The sequence below is a fragment of the Eschscholzia californica genome, unplaced genomic scaffold, assembly GCF_041429995.1.
Source record: "Eschscholzia californica isolate CP2 unplaced genomic scaffold, dmEscCali1.0.p SCAF_5, whole genome shotgun sequence".
Taxonomy (NCBI): Eukaryota; Viridiplantae; Streptophyta; class Magnoliopsida; order Ranunculales; family Papaveraceae; genus Eschscholzia; species Eschscholzia californica.
In genome coordinates, this window is record NW_028238472.1 from 41,662,919 (window position 1) to 41,682,141 (window position 19,223).

General features: G+C 36.4%; 2 protein-coding genes across 2 annotated transcripts; both read right to left on the reverse strand.

Annotated features, from left to right (window-relative positions):
- Positions 1 to 4,978: 4,978 nt before the first annotated feature.
- On the reverse strand, positions 4,979 to 8,659 carry LOC147539294 (proteasome subunit alpha type-6). Its single transcript, XM_086641737.1, has 9 exons — positions 8,452 to 8,659; positions 8,013 to 8,107; positions 7,830 to 7,911; positions 7,163 to 7,259; positions 6,970 to 7,028; positions 6,787 to 6,869; positions 6,198 to 6,293; positions 5,928 to 5,987; positions 4,979 to 5,236 (listed from the first exon to the last, which is right to left on the reverse strand). The coding sequence occupies exons 1-9, from the start codon at positions 8,525 to 8,527 to the stop codon at positions 5,144 to 5,146; spliced, it is 741 nt and encodes a 246-aa protein (XP_086497863.1). The 5' UTR covers positions 8,528 to 8,659; the 3' UTR covers positions 4,979 to 5,143.
- Positions 8,660 to 9,345: 686 nt separating this feature from the next.
- RECQL3 (DEAD/DEAH box RNA helicase family protein) lies at positions 9,346 to 16,734 on the reverse strand. Its single transcript, XM_086640443.1, has 18 exons — positions 16,453 to 16,734; positions 14,991 to 15,235; positions 14,792 to 14,875; positions 14,103 to 14,243; positions 13,968 to 14,002; positions 13,675 to 13,758; positions 13,420 to 13,508; positions 12,960 to 13,112; positions 12,779 to 12,875; positions 12,244 to 12,247; positions 11,966 to 12,115; positions 11,756 to 11,848; positions 11,602 to 11,667; positions 11,382 to 11,515; positions 11,102 to 11,196; positions 10,890 to 11,017; positions 10,461 to 10,567; positions 9,346 to 10,010 (listed from the first exon to the last, which is right to left on the reverse strand). The coding sequence occupies exons 2-18, from the start codon at positions 14,991 to 14,993 to the stop codon at positions 9,524 to 9,526; spliced, it is 1,950 nt and encodes a 649-aa protein (XP_086496569.1). The 5' UTR covers positions 14,994 to 15,235; positions 16,453 to 16,734; the 3' UTR covers positions 9,346 to 9,523.
- Between the last annotated feature and the right edge of the window lie 2,489 nt (positions 16,735 to 19,223).

Here is a 19,223-nt window from a genome sequence, read left to right on the forward strand (position 1 = left end):
AACGGTGTTATAACGGAAGGGGGCCATATGGGTATTTCTCGTAAAGTGAGGGGTCAGGCGGGAAGCTGGTCACAAAGTAGGGGCCATTAGGGAAATAATAGGGAGAAACAAATACGATCCTTGGTAGATATAATTTTTGAGAAAAATCCTTTCTCCTTTCTACGAGGTCCTACTATTCAATGATTTATTTCTCTCTTTTGTAGTTGGTAAGTTTTCAGAGAGTGGAAAAAGGTTTTGTTCAAGATGACAAATCTAGCAATTAAAGGGAAAAGGCACCAATGGTTTACAATATTTCATGAAGAGATAATTTCTCATTCCTACTTAGCACTTCAATATGCTAGGTTATTTCTTGAATATCTCTAAACATCTTAGACTTTGGGGTAAGATTTGAGCTCAATTCCTAAGGCTTTGGAACCATAGAAATCGAGCAATTAGTTGCTCTTACTGAGTAGGCCACATTGCTTTACTCGTTTCCGTATGAATCCCACAAACAGTGAGAGGATATGTTGCCATGAAATCTGGACAAGAAAGCAAAGATGTCAGATTTCGTGGCAACTTTGTCAGGCAAAATTTTTGTGGAAATCTCACGGAAATTTAGTCTGTTAGAAAAATTAGGAGTTCGGTCTTCCTCCATTAAATATTTTTCTTCCATCGCTAAGGGCTTGCAAAAAAAAAAAAGTCGATAAATTAGAGAGATTTAAAACCTAGATTTTCTGCTTTTATATGTTTGAGATTGGTTATAATATTGGAAGATGTGGAGTTGATTGTAGTTTAGTGGCGGTAACGGTAGAAGAATAAGAAGAAGAATGCAAAAGAAGGTTAGTTGTGTTTTCCTTTTTTTAATCTAAGTGTATTTGTTTTATAGTAATGGATCATTCTATTTTAATGTTTGAGTCCTTCTAGTTGGTCCTTTAACTAAGTCAAATAAGTCAACCATGATTAACTTGAATCGAGTTCAAAATATTTTGTCGATATAAAACTTTTGTTTATCCAATATTAGCGATGTTTTAATGATTTAGTTGAGTTGTTTGACAGTTGATAAGCTACGTTAAAAGAGCTTTTATACCTTAAAAGTTAGAATATGTTCTTAGGAAAAGAAAGTATTTCTTCCATATTTTAGTAACATAATGCTACTTAATTTAATAGGGTTAAATTGGTTTCCAGTTTGTGACCAACTCACTCTTTTGTCTTCGTAAGTGTTTGGTAATTCGATTTGGCACACAAAAACTAAAAACTTCCAACTTTTCAAGAAGTACTTTTTGGAGCCAAAATGGAATTAATTCTCAACAACTTTTGAAATAGTAAAGCCACCTCATCTCTTTATCCTCCATTTCAATACCTCTCTCCGCCACTTCATCTCTCTTGCCACCTCATCATCTTTCACGATGAAGGTAGCCGGTCGATTAAATTTTTGGGCGACCTTCAAACTTTAAAAATAAAATTCTTTTAATTTCTTCTTCTTTTGCTCTTCTTCTTCTTCCTTCTTGTCTCCTCAAATTCTTTTAATTTCTTCTCCTTTCGTTCTTCTTCTTCTTCCTTCTTGTCTCCTCAAATTCTTTTAATTTCTTCTTCTTTCGCTCTTTTTCTTCTTCATTTTTTTTCTTCTCTCTTCCTCTCTCTACTAGGGTTTGGGAAATTCTAAATCCTAGATCTAATTTGGGTTTCCCCAAACCCTAGATCTGGTTTGCGAAAATGCAAACCACATCTGAAGCTTCAACAGTGCTTCTGATTGGATTTTCCCAAACCAGATCCTTGAGAGAAAATTGCTTCTGGAGGAGATGTCGAAGAGATTCTTGAGAGAAATTTGAAAATCTAATTTACAGAAAAAAGACAAAAAAATCATTCTTTCGGAGTTTTCTTTTTGAGAAAAAATGTAATGAACATAGATCTTGTTAGAAAGATAACGAAAAATTCTTTCTGATATAGATATATCATTAGTAATTGAGTTTACCCCCTTTAGTAATCAGTAACTGAGCTTCCCCCTTGAGTTCAAATTTTTTGGTAAAAATACTAAGGACATGTTTGGTTTGGGATAATAAAATCATAAATTATAACCAAATTCAATCTTTGCTAATCATATTACCGGCCAAATCAAACAATAAAATAGGTGTAATAACTACGAGGATCATGTTGAAGGATAATTGTTGTTGGTAGTCACGTTTATTTCACGTACGCCAAACACAACCTTTCTGTCTTTATCAAAAATAGTAAATCTAAGGGGGTAAGCTCAATTACCCATTATTGAGGGGGGCAAACTTAATTACCAATTAATGACAAGGGGGTAAGTTCAAAAAACCCTAAAAATCTAAGGAAAAAACTTAAGAAATTAGATACACAAAATAGTAGTTGAGCCTTTTGTAAATATTTTGAATTGAATAATAACTATGAAATGTTTGTTTTTTTACATACTAGATTTTTGGAGATGACATTTAAATCAAAATTTCTAACAACCCTCTAGAGATGGAAAAAAACGAGAATCGATTTTGAAAACAAAATAAAGAAGATAAGGGAGAAGAAAATAGGTAGAGAGAAATATGTGGTCAGTAGTTATTGTAAGGATATCCTGTTGGGGTCCCTCCTTATATAAAAAGGATTCTTAATTGGAATAGGATTTCCCTTATTCCTTGTTTGGGGAAAAAATAGAAGTTTTTATTTTTTCAAGCCTAAAAAGAAATTCCTATTTCTATTGGTAAACCTCCTTATTTGTCATTATAAATAGGGAATGAAAGGGATGAAATTATTCATACTTTCAAGTTAGAGAGTATCATACTTTCAGTCAGAAAGTATCCTCCCAGTTGGGAGAGTTACAAGAGAATCCTCTCAGATATATCTTCTCAGGTTAGAGAGAGAGATAAGAGAGATGAGACTTTGCAGAACAAACAGAGGTCAGAGAAAGAGAGATTTCTGAAGCGGTTCTTTCAAGAGAGATTGAAAGAGAAGAATATTGGTTTGAAGAAAAGAAAATTATTAATCTTGTGAAACAATTTAGTTTGTGGTTATCTTCTTCAACCTTTAGGAATCTAGGATTTGTTCAAATCCTAAGGAGTAAGAGATTTCTATTTCTTTGTTTCTTTGTTCAGTTTATCCACCATAGTTTTGGTGAAGAGTCGGTTAATCCTCTACTTGTTTAGGGAAGAATTGGTTAATCCCCTATTGTTTTAGGGAAGAATTGGTTAATCCTCTATTTGTTTAGGGAAAAATTGTTATCCAAGAGTGTTTCTACACATCTTGAACAATTGGTTTATCCACCATAGGTTTGGTGAAGGATTGTGTAACCCATTATTTAATTATAGTGGAAGATTTCTGGACTAGATCCCGTGGTTTTTTACCTTCTAGTTTGGAGGGGTTTTTTGTCACGTTAAATAATCTCGGTGTCTCTGCTTTTACATTCACGTCATTTATCTTCATATTCCTGAACAAGTTAATTATGTTATTTTTCCTAACAAGTGGTATCAGAGCTAAGGCTAGATTTATCGTTCAGAAATATGGAAGGGAAACAGTAGTGTACTTTACACATAATTCAAGTGAATTCATGAAAGGGTGTCGAATACAGATGGAATGTGAGATATCAGTGGATTCAAGACGTTATTGAAGAAAAAAAGGTGTTGAAGATCAAGAAAATCCATATAGAGACAGTACTTCGGATATGATGACAAAACCATTGTCCAAAGGCAAACATGAGCTATATAGTAGTATTTTTGGCTTTGTAATGGTAGGTCCTTTTCATAAGTCGGGAGGGGGAGTTTGTTGGGGTCCCTCCTTATAAAAAAAGATTCCTAGTTAGAATAGGATTTCCCTTATTCCTTATTTAGGGAGAAATAGAAGTTTCTATTTCTAGCCTAAAAAGGAATCCTATTTCTAGTAGAATACCTCCTTATTTATCATTATAAATAGGGAATGAAAGGGAAGAAATTATTCATACTTTCAGGTCAGAAAGTATCCTCCCAGTTGGGAGAGTTAGTAGAGAATCCTTTCGAATCATATCCTCTCAGATTAGAGAGAGATCGAGATTAGAGAGATGAGAACAAAGAGAGGCCAGAGAAAGAGAGGTTTCTGAAGTGGTTCTTTCAAGAGAGATTGAAAGAGAAAAATATTGGTTTGAAGAAAAGAAGATTATTAATCTTGTGAAGCAATTTAGTTTGTGGTTATCTTCTTCAACCTTTAGTAATCTAGGATTTGTTCAAATCCTAAGGAGTAGGAAATATCTATTTCTTTGTTTCTTTGTTCAGTTTATCCACTATAGTTTTGGTGAAGAGTTGTTATCCAAAAGTGTTTCTACACATCTTGAAGAATTGGTTTATGCACCATAGGTTTGGTGAAGAGTTGTTTAACCCATTATTTAATTATAGTGGAAGATTTCTAGACTAGGTCCCGTGATTTTTTACCTTCTATCTTGGAGGGGTTTTTTGCCACGTTAAATAATCTTTGTGTCTCTGCTTTTACTTTCACATCGTTTATCTTCATATTCCTGAACAAGTTAATTAGGTTATTTTTCCTAACAAGTGGTATCAGAGCTAAGGCTAGATTTAGGCTAATACCCTTCTATTTTGATTCAATTTACACGAATAAGATTTTATACCAGCCATTTGATGTGATCATTATCAAAATCTCAATAAAAATGAACGGTCAGACTTATACCTCACATAACCGACTGAACTATTTTATTATATAGGATTTTGAGTATTATTCGACTCAAATAGCCAAACCCCCCTAAAAATATCACCTTCAAACAAAAAAAGTCATTAAGCCTTCTCATTTGGTAAATGCTAAGTGTACAAAGAATCTTTGACAAGATTCTTGACAAAATGCTAAATGAACGATCCCAATCAAAGTCAAACTTTGATCAACTTTTGTCTTTTAGTAAAAATGAGTCATTAAGTCAAGAATTTTGTAGAGGTAGCACTCCCGTTCTCATTTTTCTAGCAGTTCTGAAATCATACATTCTTCCATATGATAGAATAGGATCTGCTAAAGGATAGTAGTAAAATAGAAATTCCCATTAATAGAATTGTCTTCATATATTTGATTTGTTCATATCAAGAATACAAATTGGTCTCATCATGCCTTGAAGGAAAAAAAAAGACTCGGAATCGGTAAATAAGGAGAAGCTAAGTGGAGTGCAGAATCCAGTCGATACTTCGCTCTAGTCGCGTTCACTAATGGCAGTTAGGTGGTGATCAATCTCATCTGTCGTCAATACCCGGAACTCAGGGTTTTCTTTTCGCACAATTCCCACCTAACACAATAAAATGAAGTTCCACGTTCCGATGAAATAGATAAACCAAAAATGACAACTATAGTAAGAACCCTTCGACTTTATTTCTAACTCATGGGCAAGATTATTATGAACCCTTCGACTTTATTTCTAACTCATGGGCAAGATTATTATGAGTAAATAAAGGGGTATTTCATGATCAATCAAGCCAAAACATCTACTAGAACTAAGGATTTCATATTACCTAACTTCAGCATTTGAATTTTCCTTGTTGAAAGTATTCTGTTTTTTTTTGTAAACAGACTACAATAGTGTCATTACATGGCATTGATACATCATCAAGATGTGATAAGCACGACAACCACCTAAGTTAAACCACCAACCGAAGGGGCCTAACGCCCAACAAAATACCAAGGAGCCTAAAGCCCAACTAACTTATTTTATTTATACCTTTAATAACCCAAATTCAATAACTATGGATTCTACCTCCTCCGCGAATCGAACTTGGAACCTCCAGGGTTTTGGAGTATGTGCACTACCAACTGAGCTATCAACTGTTGGGCTTGTTGAAAGTATTTGACCTAACTCATCCTTTTCTTGACTAGTCAACTATTGCTAAAGTGTAATTTTATGAACTATTACTTTTTCTCCGCCTAAAATACAAATTTCGAAATAAAGGGTTTCTCTGAACTAATTGATTTCTGTAGAATACCTCAATTTCAGTCGCCTTGAAGTCCTCTTGTAGCACAGATTGCAGAGCAGAAATTGCAGTCTAGAAAACGAGGAGGCAATGTCAAACTTCATATAAATTTTAATACTATAAATTTTTCAAAAATAAATCCTGAAGATATCTCTGATCTTAAAAGCATGACCAGATGTTATCTTCCATAAAACCCAAGTTCTAAGCAAACAGATTTCCAAGAAAAAGTACAACTTACTTCGAAAAAGTCAGAAGAATAAAATAATAAATAGAAAAATCTACCTGTACTGTTTCTTCATAAGAAAATTGAGGATCATTCTTCATTTTCTTCTCCAAAAAGTTAATTGCCTCTTGTTCTTTCAAGCCAGCACTTGTTGCCTGTTCGAAGAAAGTAGGTAACATCAGATTGATGCTCCAACACATGGCATTTCTTTTAGCATCTAACATACTGGACATAAATTGAGTTTGTACTCAACAGTGAGCCAATATTTAATGTGTGCTTTAGCCATATGTATTATGGCAAGCAATTAGGACTAATGGGACCCTTCGACTTGAGAAAATAGCATAACTAGGATTCTGGACAAATCACTGATCGCTTTGTTACATGGTACAGATACCAGGTGCGGCACGCTACCATGTTAAGTACGCAATACACTAGTGGTACACTTTTTATGTACGCTATTTCGGTTTTCTGTACATTTTTAGGACTACAAATTTTCGATGACGCATGTAGAATAAATACACAGTAACTAGGTTGCTAGAAGACAGTTCATACATGTCGTCTGACAATAGGCTGATCTTAAACCTAATAAACTTATATGGATGTAGTTCATAGCCAACATAATTGCATTGTACTGAATAAATAGAGTACCTTGTGACCGAAAAAATGGCCAGCCGGATCAGACTTGAACAGTTGAGGCCCATTTTCTTCATCAATGCCCAAAATCATTGCCACTAAGCATAGAACAGATTGAAGAAACACACACATCATTATTCAAAAGAGAACAAGAAAATTTAAAGAAAAATGGGTTGTAATTGTGAAACAGCAACATACCCACTCCAAGAGGTCTCATATAGGCATGTTGAGTATAGACCTGAGACTTATCTGCAACCCTGTATTCAATTGCAAGAATGAAAGGATAGTTTGACTAAAACAGGCAAAATAGATATCCATAGAGCAACCAAAACTTAAAGATGCTGACTAAAATGCTACACAATAAGAATTGTAAAAGTTGATTGAATGATACCACTTGGCTAAAACATCAACAGGCATCTCATATCCCCATTTGAAACGAAACTCAGCTGCTTGATTCCTCGCTTGTTGGACCAATGACCTCGCATCAGCTAGAAAATCACATGGTATATGAGTAGACCCTTTTTTGAGATACATTATAGCATCGATTAAGATATTGAAACATACCATTTATTTCTAGAATTTGAAAAACAAATAAATTTTATTCCTGGTTGCTAGTTATCCCAGGTCGAGTAATGTTAAATTTGTGGGCATCCAACTCAAAACCAAATGGCAATGAGTGGAGAGGACCTATACATTATATTCCTGGTTGCTAGTTATCCCTTCTCCCATGTGGGACTATTCTCACAAGTAACCGTATCTACCTCACCTATTTCTACTTGTTAGTGTTTCTTTCCTTTTCAAATTTCCATCAATGGAAACCTTTTTCTCTTGGCTTCTCTAATGAATTTTGAAGTTCAACCATCAAATTAATCCCATTGGCAGTAGAAAAAGGTAAAGTTTATAAAACTACAGGACATTTGATCCACTAGCCCATGACCATGAAGCCGACGACAGTGCAACAAAGAATAAGTTACGATGATATGATCTAGTTCTCCAATACAAACAGACACAATAATAACTCTAATCAACAACAAAACCAAGGAGAATTAGAAAGTAACCTGTCATGCCAGTTGCTAACAAACCAAGAAACTTTGTTATAGGGAAAAGATGAGTGACACTTGATTGGTCCAAAAGTTTGTCCTGTGTCAAAACCCCAAGAGCTACATTATTATCCTAACACATTCAAAATGAAGATCGAAATATACTCATACAAAATCATCTAAAAAGAAAAAAAGACTCACCGGGACCTTCTTTTGTGTAACAACACAAACTGAATCCTTTCCTCGGACACCAATCGATGTAATCCCTGACCCTTTCACAGCCTTAAAAGCATATTCTGTTAATCAAAACATATGTTTTAAACCCATTATACTTTGAGAACTTGTAAAGAATATTACTCAAACTTAGCAAACAACCCATCAATAACATGTGCTAATCAAGTTCATATGTGAAAATCGACATAGATTCATTCTAACCTACTTCAATTAGAGAGAAAATAAAAAAGAAGGCATTTTTTCTTCTCCAAATAAGAACTTGATAAACATTACTAGAAAGAAGCAATTTGAATGAAACCCTAGAAACTCAGATCAGTTTAAATTGAAGTGAAGCTTAAAGAGTTATTCAGCCTAGTAAATACTACAGAGAGGTAGAGAGAGAGAGAAAGTAATCAGGGATTATTACCAACTTGATACAATCTTCCTTCAGGAGAGAAGATTGTGATGTGACGATCGTAACCACCTCCACTTCCACGACTCATCTTTCTATTTTTCCTTTTGCCTTCAAATATTTCAGATTCGAACCAGTTTAGTATTAGATTTGCCTTTAGAGAGAGAGAGAGAGAGAGTTAAAAGTACATAGACTTGTTGGATGAATTGCTGGAGAAGTAAACATTTAAAATACCCCAAAATACCCTCGTCTGATCGGACCACCGATTTGAGTTGAGCCATCACCACAAATCCGATTCAATGTGTCTATAGGCACCCTTCTTTTTTTACTCTTGGGCCTCCTCTCTTCGCGCGCCACAGATTGTGGGCCCACTCTGGCTGAGCCTAATCCGTGCTGGGGTTGAACAACACGTATTAGGCCCAATCCGAGTGCCCCAGGACTGTCCCTGTCAGTAGGCCTCAGACTGTTCAGTTCCTGGCCCATGGCAGAGTGTCAAGAGGAGGATGGACTAAGAGCAAAAAAGACGCCACAGATTGTGAGCCCACTCGGCTGGGCCTGATCCATGGTGGGGTTGAACAACACGGATTAGGCCCAATCCGAGTGCCCCAGGACTCCCTGCCCGTAGGCCTCAGACTGTTCAGTTCCTGGCCCATGGGGAGTGTCAACAGAGGATGGACTAAGAGCAAAAAAGACGCCACAGATTGTGAGCGCACTCGGCTGGGCTTGATCCATGGTGGGGTTGAACAACACGGATTAGGCCCAATCCGAGTGCCCCAGGACTCCCTGCCCGTAGGCCTCAGACTGTTCAGTCCATGACCCGCCTCAGAAAATCGATCAAAATTCCAAGTCTCTAGTAAAGTTTGTCTAGTAGACAGGAACTTGCAAATGATTTGTAGAGATAAGCACATGTTTGTGCAGAGTGAACTTTGCACATTGCATTTGATTTGTTTCGGATTTGACAGTTACAATCAGTTCCTAATTCTTCTAATGAAGTCCCACTTAAGATTTATGTATAAAGAAGTTACTAAAAAAGATCTGCATGTTTACTATAAACATGAAGAACAAACCCAAAAATGATGAAAAATCACTAATGAAGCCTCATTTTCTTCTCGGTATCCTTTTGTGATCTCGCTGATAAGCGCTTGTTTGATGTTGATGAAGTGATATTTGATCGACCTTCTTTTCTTTCCTTAGTAACAAACTCTGAGAAAGTCGGTATTGAAGGAAGCACTATAGTTTCCGAAGAAGTTATAATATCGGGCCTGCCAATAGAAGTGTCTGAAGCAACAGGTACTAGAGTTTCTACTCTCTCGCTTACTTCTCCAAAAGATTGATCAGGGTTTTCAGGCTTCACGATAGATGGAGAAGAAGTTGGAGGACAATTGGGCTTTGGAGTATCGGATCCATGAGTAGGAGGAATGGAACCAATACGGTTGATTATATCCGTGGAATTTGCCGTTGATAGCCATCTTACTGTGCTTGCCATTTGTGAATTATAGAATGTCTTTCCAGTTTTTCCGTACTTCTTGTAGCATTCAGCTTCAAGCGCATTGACAGATGCTTCGAGATCAGTCCTGCAGAAGGAAAAAATGATTATCTTGGTATTAGTTGATGCGGTATCATGGCCAGATAAGGGGTAATACATAATACTCGCACGAGAATATCTAATGTGAAAACTACTTATCATGATATAGATCTTCACAAAAGATTGGGTTAGCTAAGGGTGAAATTTCGATTTTCGACAGGCCAATTTTAGAGTGATGGGTTGCTAAGTACTAAAAGGCAGTATGGAGAATCCATCACGAGGTATGGAAGGGGGAGTAGAGTGTCTGGTAACACTGAGTTAGAATACCTAGTTAATCCCGAGTAACTTGGTAGTCTGTTTGAATTACGCTTTTTTCTTCCTTCTGTAAATTGTGTGTTTACGAAGTCTTGCCCAGGTGACCTCTAAGTACCACGAATAACTAGTTACTAGTTAGAGTGATAAACTTACATAAAACACGATAGACGAAACATGTACTTACTTTAAGTTGCCAAGCCGCTGCTCTGTCTGTTTTAGAGAGTTCAGTAATCTTTGTTTGCTTGCTACTCTTAGTGCTTCAGATACCATCTTCTTCTCAAGGTTGTTCTTCTGTTTCTCAATCCATAGGTTAGTAATAAGTACGGAAACCAGATAACCATCAGTATTTACAATGAAAAATTACAACTAACTAGCTACTGGGTGGTAATATACTGCGTCTTGTCGATATCCTAGACGGCTCGACATATCGCTCTATCTCTTACCACCCCCAACCCTATCGATATGAAAAATACTCCAAGAGTAATTCTCTTTTAGAACTATGTTGATGGTTAAACTTAAACGAACTAATCATTCTCGGGAACTATGTTGTTACTTGTTGAAGAGAAGTTTTTCTCATCAAAGTCATAGTCGGTGTATGTTCTTCACTCGATACCTGTTTGTCTGAGATTTCTTTCTGATAGTAATCCTCTTCTGCTCGCTCCAATACTGCAATTTTCTCTTTGAGACCAGCTTTTGAAGAAAATTTTGACCTCGATAGGTCCTTCACAAGCTCTGCTGCATCTACAATTTCAAAATTCAAGACATGTATTATTTAAGACAAGTTCAAATTTCGCGTCACATTGCAACTTTTTGGAGTATAAGTACCATCAGAGTCAGATATATCATCTTCGGAGCCACTTGCTTCGTCATCACGATTCCAGAACTCCGTAGATTGATTTTCACCAGCCATACCCGATGAACTGAAACAGTGTAATAAACCCAGAAGGAACTTTACCCAATTAATGGGAAAAAAAAACTAACTAATCGTGCTTCAGTTAGCAAACCAATAGAGAAAATAAATAAATCTCATATACAATTCAATCAAAAGATAAGAGTAGAGCAGAAGTATCTCACAGTAAGCTTGGTGATACAAGGAATAAAATACCTGCTAATGATGATGCGAGAAAATCCATTCTTACAACGTGTGCTAGAAATATTGCTTAGTTCCTTCAAACACTCAGCAACTATATTCGGGTTCTTGCATGAATCGCATGTCTTGCTACACAATGATGCAGGTACCTAGTGAGAGGAAATTAGCATCCTTTTACCATGGAGGACAAGATCAAGAAAATCATTATGAACTGCAGATACGACTTCATTTTTACCTGTTCTTCGAAACTCTTGAGAATCTTTTTCCTACGACAAGCAGATTCTTCACAGTACTCAACCATCTGCATGATGGAAAATTCGGATTTCAATATTAGTCCCCTGATAAAGGGTTTCTTTGAAGTTCATGAAATTAAAACAAGAGGAACTCACCAGCTGGAAATCTGCCAACGCCTTTTTTGGTGAGCTATCTTGAGAGCTTGAAGATTGTACTCTTTTGTTAGCAGAATTACTCAAAATAAATTCCTGCCAAAGTTGCCAAATTGTAACGAAGATGAATGGGTAGTTGGGTACCTAAGTTATAGGAAGTAGGAAATCACTTTTGAGTTTTTAACAATTAAGAACTATAGATAGTAAGATAACCATTCTTCGACGATCATCAATGCCATAGTACAGTATGCTTCTCGACGGCTTCTGGTCGCGTCCAGCTCTTCCTGACTCTTGATAGAAGGATTCCATTGACTTCGGGATATTGAAATGACAAACAATACGAACATCCCTTCTATCTATTCCCTGCAAATGGGTCAATAATCCATTAGCACAACATGCTTACTCGCAAAAACATCAGCTTATTTATGTGATAAAAAAAAGAACTTGTACGAGAATGGTCTTCGAAAAAGAAAATTTGTCGAATAGTGTACCATGCTGAAGCAACACCGATGGTAGGAAAGTGGCATGAACGAGATCGAGGAACGTCAGGCAGAATGACAACATACAGAGAAACATATAAAACAGAGATATGGTTAAGATCCTTGAAGGTATAAAAGAAATTAGCAGCTGTTGAAAATTTCATTTGGTGAGAGTTCAGTCTGCAACAAATTAAGTACTCAATTTGCTACGAAGAACAAGAAAAAACGATCATGGCCATTATTACATTTGAAAGTACCACCATCCCTTTTATGGTATGGTTAAATGCACGAATTTTGATTTTCATAACTGGATCTTGCATTGCCAGATAAGTAAATAAGAAAAAAGTATCTACGGCATTGGCAAAGTCCACATGGTTAACAGCATTGCTATAAGTATCTATTTTCTGTTGGTTTTTGGCTGTTTTTATTGAAAGAATCTAATCGACGGGTGTAGAATGGAAACCTTAGAAAACGTCTTACTACCTCGGAACCACAGGTTAAGAGGATCGTACCGCTTATTAGTATATGATTAAGAGTATCATCTTACCCAAAAGCTACTGTTGCTACAACAACTTGTACTTTGGACGAAAGCCAGTCATCTAAAACAGCACTTCGCAGTTTACTGTTTAATCCTGCATGGTAAGCTAAGAAAGAACACAGAAAAGGGATAAGGAAACATCCGAAAGACAATAAAAGAAAGGGTTAAGAATAAATCTTCATTTAAGTACCAGCACAAGAAACTCCGTTCTTTAATAGATGAGAAGACAAATCATCACAAGCTGCGCGCTCAAGGCAATAGACAATTGCACATACGTCTCCACTAGACTTAAGTTGTTTAGATAGATCAGCATAGACATCATCCAGAAGATCTTTATAACGAACTGTGTCCATACAATGATCGAGTTAGATAAGTCCAAACAGAAGTAGCTATTAATTGAATAAACAAAAGAACATGTAGCAAGAACTGAGTTTCCTTTAAGACCGGGAAACACAGCTTAACACACAACCTAAGACCTTAACCATAAACCCTAAATCCTAAACAATGTACCCTAAACCCTAAACACAGACACAGAAAATAAAATGTGGGGCAGGCTTGAAAGATATAACCAAATACAAGATTGAACCAAGTTTTAGTTGGCTACGTTATAAGCTCATATCTGGACCTAAAGGATTTGATCAACTTCTTACCTTCATAATATATGTTAGGACGGTTAAACGAAGACCTCAGGACTAATGGGTGCTGCAAGCATAAGGACTGTATTACATCCTTTTGAACCCTACATAATGGAATAATATGGAATGAGTTAATATTCATGACTTCGAGAAATGCAAATAAGAAACAAGAAAATTATAGATACTGAACAAACCAAAAATACCGCTAGGTTTGTTTTTATATTGCAACAAGTAGCAACCAAATGGCGAAAAATAAGCCTGGGAACTTACTTGGGAACAGCAGTAGCGGTCAAAGCCAAGATTGGCACACCTGGAAGGCGGCTCCTTAAAGATGACAGTTTACGATAGCTGGGCCTGAGGAACAAAAGAAAAGTTCGGTTTCTTGTATGATTTACAAATTTGAAGCAATTAAACGAAAAATTAGAACACCGGCTCTTTCTTTCACCAGTAAAAACTAACTTAGGAACTCATAACTAACATTGATATGCAGATTTCTGAAACAAGGTGAGTAGACTCTCAAAAAGCCTCTATCTAAACATTATCAAGAAATCATCACCACAAACCTGAAATCGTGACCCCATGACGATATGCAATGTGCCTAAAATGATATACAAAAGTACAAAATTTTACCATAAGATCATAAATGAAGCATCTAATAACAAAAGTAAATCAAATTATTATGGGTTGTACATTGATACCTCATCTATGGCGATCAGATTCAGTAGACCTCTACTATAGAGCTTTGTCAGCTTAGACATGAACCCATTTGTCGCAATTAGCTCTGGTGTAACATATAGCAACCTTAAGGATGGCTTGCCAGAGTCAAGTTCGTCGTGAATCTAACAATTTAACCAGAAGATCATAGATCAAAAAGAAGTACGAAAAGTCTACCATAAGAGAACAAAGATATATAGTCCATATCTTAGATAGAAAGCTTCTGAGAACCTGACATGTAGAAACCAAGTTAAGAAAAGATTTTACATATATATGGCCATAATCTATTTAAAATCCAAGGGATGAAAATTTTACAACCATTGATTTTGAAAATAATTAAGGCCATATGATTTTCTTTTTTGGTGAAACGGCAAGCTTGATATCGAGACACATCAGAACATGATAATTCTTATGATGGCTTCATCTTTTTATCCAAATGTGTACATATTTGGTTTATTCTCTTACTATGAACTGCCATCACTCTTACTGTTTGATCATGTAAAACCTTCAAGGCTTTAACGTTACAAGAAAAATATTGCAAGATCAAATCTAGCTTAGGGACTATTCTTAATTAAGTTATGTACGTAATATTAGGGACTTCATTGTTATGATCTGATTAATGCCCTTATCCCTTCGACAAATATTTGAATCATAATGTTTTGCACACCCTCACCTTTTCTCTGACCTTTGACACCTGAGTCGAGGAGAGGTATTCCGCAGCAATCCCTTTCTCCTTCAATGCTGTCACTTGGTTTTCCTATTCAAAGGAAAATCACAAGAACAAAAACATTGCAGTACAATCAATGAATTCTAAAACAATATAGAAGAGAAAAAAAGGAGGAAGCTTTATACAATAAGAATAGTAGCCATACCATCAGTGCTGTGACAAGGATTCAGAAGGCCAACATTGTCAGTCAGAGTTCAGAACTGTGATTAGCAATACGAAAAGTACTTGTCTTCCATAGCTTAATGCAAAAAGTGAGAAACAGATAATATAAAAAGCTGTCACCTATTAATGGACAAACAACAAGAACAATTCCTTTTTTCACAAGTGCAGGAATCTGATAGCACATAGACTTTCCTCCTCCAGTTGGCATTAGACAAAAACAATCTTTCCCTACATCAAAATCACACTGAAATCAAAATCACAAATGAAGATAACCGCTAAGAAATAATCAATCCCCTTGGTCTTGGGGCTATCTTGCCAATTGGTCTTGGGACTATCTCACCCATAAAGCTAATTCAAGAAGTGAGGGAGATTCGAAAATTGCATAAGCTTGGTTTAATCAAGCTGCTAGTATCGGAAACAAGCTATAGCGCTTACTCCAAGTAATTATATTGATGCACATAGAAAGATCACCAGGCGGTTTAAATAAGATCCCTCACACTCACAAATTAACCAACACCCCCTCCCAGAACCAAGTTGAGATTATTCCAAATGTTTTAAAATACATTGTTACGCCTCAAGGAGGTTTGCTCTCACAAAGCGAGGCGGCACCCCTCGAGGCTTACACCTCAATGCGTAAAGGCATGAACTATTTTTATGTAAGGAAAATGACATCAATTATGTAAAACATTAGTCTTCTACCTTAGTACCACAATATAAAGTCATAGCCTCTTAGGTATTTGATAAACAAAAATAATAATGTTTTACGTTGTCCAACAACTGAAAAATAACAGGTGACTTTCAGTGCCCACGTTTTATTCTCGGGTTCAAGTACTTACCCCTCTCGGCATCAGGTGACTGCCTCGCCTCAAACGGGCACCTCGAGGCATATGCCTTGAACGTTTTTTTAAATATTGATCCTTACCTTCACTCATTTGGACCTAGAGGCTAGAGGACTATCTTCCTCCTCCAAATGGAACCTAAAACACTTTCGCAAACTTGGACTCTGATACCAATTCTGGGTGTGGTCTTGAGCCTTCCTTGGTCCCAAATGGTCTAGGCCTCTCTGACTCCAAAAGCTAGCTCAAGAGTCAAGAGGTGAGCCTTTCTCTCACACTAATAAAGTGACTACTACTCCCTCCCACAACAATGTAGAAGTATTCAACGTATATTACCCAAGACCCTTGTCAAAAATCGCCCTTTAATTCACATTATAGCTTTAGGAAAAGTATATTGTGTCCGGATTCTATATCCGACCAAGTCGAGTAATGATCAAAGGGCTCTTGTACTGAATCACAACCTTCCTGAGATGTGCACAAAATGACCAAACAAATGAACTGTCTAGTTGCTATAGTATTAGAATTCAGGCACAATATAATTGTTGCAGATTTTAAGAAAGTTAACTTTTATGCATTTCATGAAAAAAAAAAATCACAATTTAATATAACCTGACAAAATAGCCTCAATGGCCTCAAACTGTTTCCCCCTGAACTGAGAATACCCAAAATGCTGTTTCAACAGTTTTTCTAAACTTTCCTTTACACAAGACTGCGTCTCCATCTTGGCTACATTTTGCATTGGCAAAGGGGATTTCTTCATGTTTCAACTGTTAAAACCCAAAAACACTTTATAATCAAACATTAGCGTAATCTATCAGAACAATAACAAACCCTTATCCTAATATATACAATATCACTTCTATATAACTCAAATAATATTAGGGATACAAACAGACTTGTAGAGAGAGAGAGAGAGAGAACCTGAATTTGAAGGAGAAGGGAGAAATTGAGAGCAGTGACTCGATTTTGTTTGGGCCAGCGCTCTCGGGAAAGCTAAATAGTTTCCGGGGTGTGAAGACTTGGTCAATTTTGTTTGACAATTTTATTTAGGGGAAAGCACAATAGTACAATACTTCTCCACCTCACCTCTCTCTCCACCTCACCTCTCTCTCTCTCCACCTCACCTCACTCTCTCTCCACCCACCTCACTCTCTCTCTTCTTCTCCGATTAGGTCGCCGGCCGGAAAATTTTCCGGGCGGCGACCATAAAAAAAAAAATTTCACTCTCTCTCTCTCTAGAAACTCCGGCGAAGGGGCCCTTGCCCCTTCGTCGGAGTTTCTAGAGAGAGAGAGAGTGAAAATTTTTTTTTTTTTTTTTTTGTCTTCATGGTCGCCGGCAGGAAAATTTATTTATTTATTTCCCTTTAAAATTTATGTCCCCGGAAAATTTCTAAAATTCTACATATTCCCTTTAAAATTTTACACCCCGGAAACTATTTAGCTTTCCCCAAAGCGCTGGCCTTTTGTTTGGGTTAATTCCATTTTGAGTCCCTAAGATAACTAACTCATCAAATGGCCCATAAAGATGACTATTTTCCATAAATGCCCCCTAACCCATGAGTTTGTCAGTTAAAAAATAAATTTGGATTTGTATTTTCCTTTTTTAGCCTTTCTCTTTTAGTCAATTTACTTTCTCTATAATTTCTTTAACCACTATTGAAAATGGCTTACCACGTCAGGTTGGTCTCTTGATCATCTATTTCCTTTGATCTCCTCCTCCACGCATCATTATATAAAAGGAGTGAATATTTCCTTCATTTAGACCATATCAACGAAGGTAAACTCTCTCCACAAATTAGATGAATGGATTATTTCTATTGTTTGTGGGAGAACGAGATGGAGGTGAGACATGAGGGAAGGCAAAGAAAGAAAACAAAAATCAATCAAAGGTGATTCGCTAACAATCTGTTGATTAGCCATTTTTGGTGGGTGGCGGAGATAAGGGTAGGATAAGAAAATGATTGAAAAATAGATTAAAAAAGAAAGAGGAGTTGGGCAAAACGCCCAAAATTGACCCAAGTATAAGAGCCCAGCCCACGTCAGACAAACAATGCGTTGCAGGTCCACGGGTCAGGCTTCCTAATCAAAAATCGAAAACGACCTTGGTTCTTCCATTAATTACAGAAATGCCATTTAAATATACCAAGACCGAAGCAACCGTCCCATCTCCATTAATTACTACCCACGCTTAGTTCTGGAAAACCATTTTCCTTCTTCCCACATCTCTTCACCATTTGATTTTTTCTCTCTCCAAAAACCTTTCTTCTCCCCACAACTTTCTTAACTTCCATTACTGCAACAGTAGAAGCTTCTAGAAAAAACTTCAAAGAAGTTAATCTCCTTCAATGCTACTTGGATTTGGAGGAGAAACATCCAAAACTGTAAGTATCCACTTAGATCTTAAACATCTTCTTCTTGTTTTTCTTCATAACCAAAAAAGAAAATATTTTGCTGATTTGGGGAAGAAACTTCCAGATGGGGTTTTGAGTTTGTTAAAAATGGGTTTCTCCTTCTCTCTCATCAACATAACTAAAATCATATTAACTTTCTCGTTTGATTTGAGAATCTTTCCCGGTTGATTTTTATTTCAAAACCCTAAACCGAAGAAACTTTGTGTTTGATTTTTATTTAAGAACCCTAAAACTTAGAAAATTTCCAGTTTGGTTCTTTTAAGAACCCTAAATATGAAAAAAAATTTCTTCTTTCATTTTATTTAAGAACCATAAATCTGACAAAAATTTCTGTTTCATTTTTACTGGAGAAACCTAAATCCGACAAAACTTTTGGGTATGATCTTTCCGGTACATAATTTCCTAACTTGTAAACTGTTTACTTCCCGGTAAATAGTTTCCTGTTGTAACGCCCCAAATCTAGATTTCCACGTCGGCCGCCATGAAAACCTAAACTCAAAGCATTTCTCCGCAGAACAGTAAACATAGTCGATATATCCATCAAAAGAGACAAATAATATCAAATGTGAAGCTCATAAGAATCAATAAATCATCTAAAAGAAATCCATTAAACTGTCTTAACTCAAACAATGGTTCTGAATCATCGACACGTAGGTCGGACAATAACGAATGAAACAAATAACTATCTAGAAAGTGAAACTCCAAATAACTACCTAATCTCGAAAGCGAAAACTAAGAAAGAAGCTCTGAGCTGACGAACTGGGATCAAGCTGGTGGCGCTCCCCGATCTCTATCACCTGAAAAATAGTAGGCTGGGTCAGAACCCAGCTAGTAGATTTCTAATTAACTAAGGTCTAAATAGACCAATTCAACACAAAACCAAGTATCGAACAACAGAACAATAATAACAGTCCATTATGTTACACCTTTCGTGCTAACACAATTGAAGTCAACCTGTTACATGGTTGA

What these genes read in the sequence shown, in the direction of transcription:
- LOC147539294 (XM_086641737.1), bottom strand. Translation starts at nt 8,527, where the DNA reads ATGAGTCGTGGAAGTGGAGGTGGTTACGATCGTCACATCACAATCTTC. An exon ending in TATGAGACCTCTTGGAGTGG is followed by an intron (nt 6,870 to 6,969) that starts GTATGTTGCTGT and finishes TTCTATGCTTAG; the next exon opens with TGGCAATGATTTTGGGCATT. An exon ending in GCCATTTTTTCGGTCACAAG is followed by an intron (nt 6,294 to 6,786) that starts GTACTCTATTTA and finishes TTCTTCGAACAG; the next exon opens with GCAACAAGTGCTGGCTTGAA.
- RECQL3 (XM_086640443.1), bottom strand. An exon ending in CGTTGGCAGATTTCCAGCTG is followed by an intron (nt 11,668 to 11,755) that starts GTGAGTTCCTCT and finishes TCCATCATGCAG; the next exon opens with ATGGTTGAGTACTGTGAAGA. An exon ending in TCTCGCATCATCATTAGCAG is followed by an intron (nt 11,197 to 11,381) that starts GTATTTTATTCC and finishes ACACTGTTTCAG; the next exon opens with TTCATCGGGTATGGCTGGTG.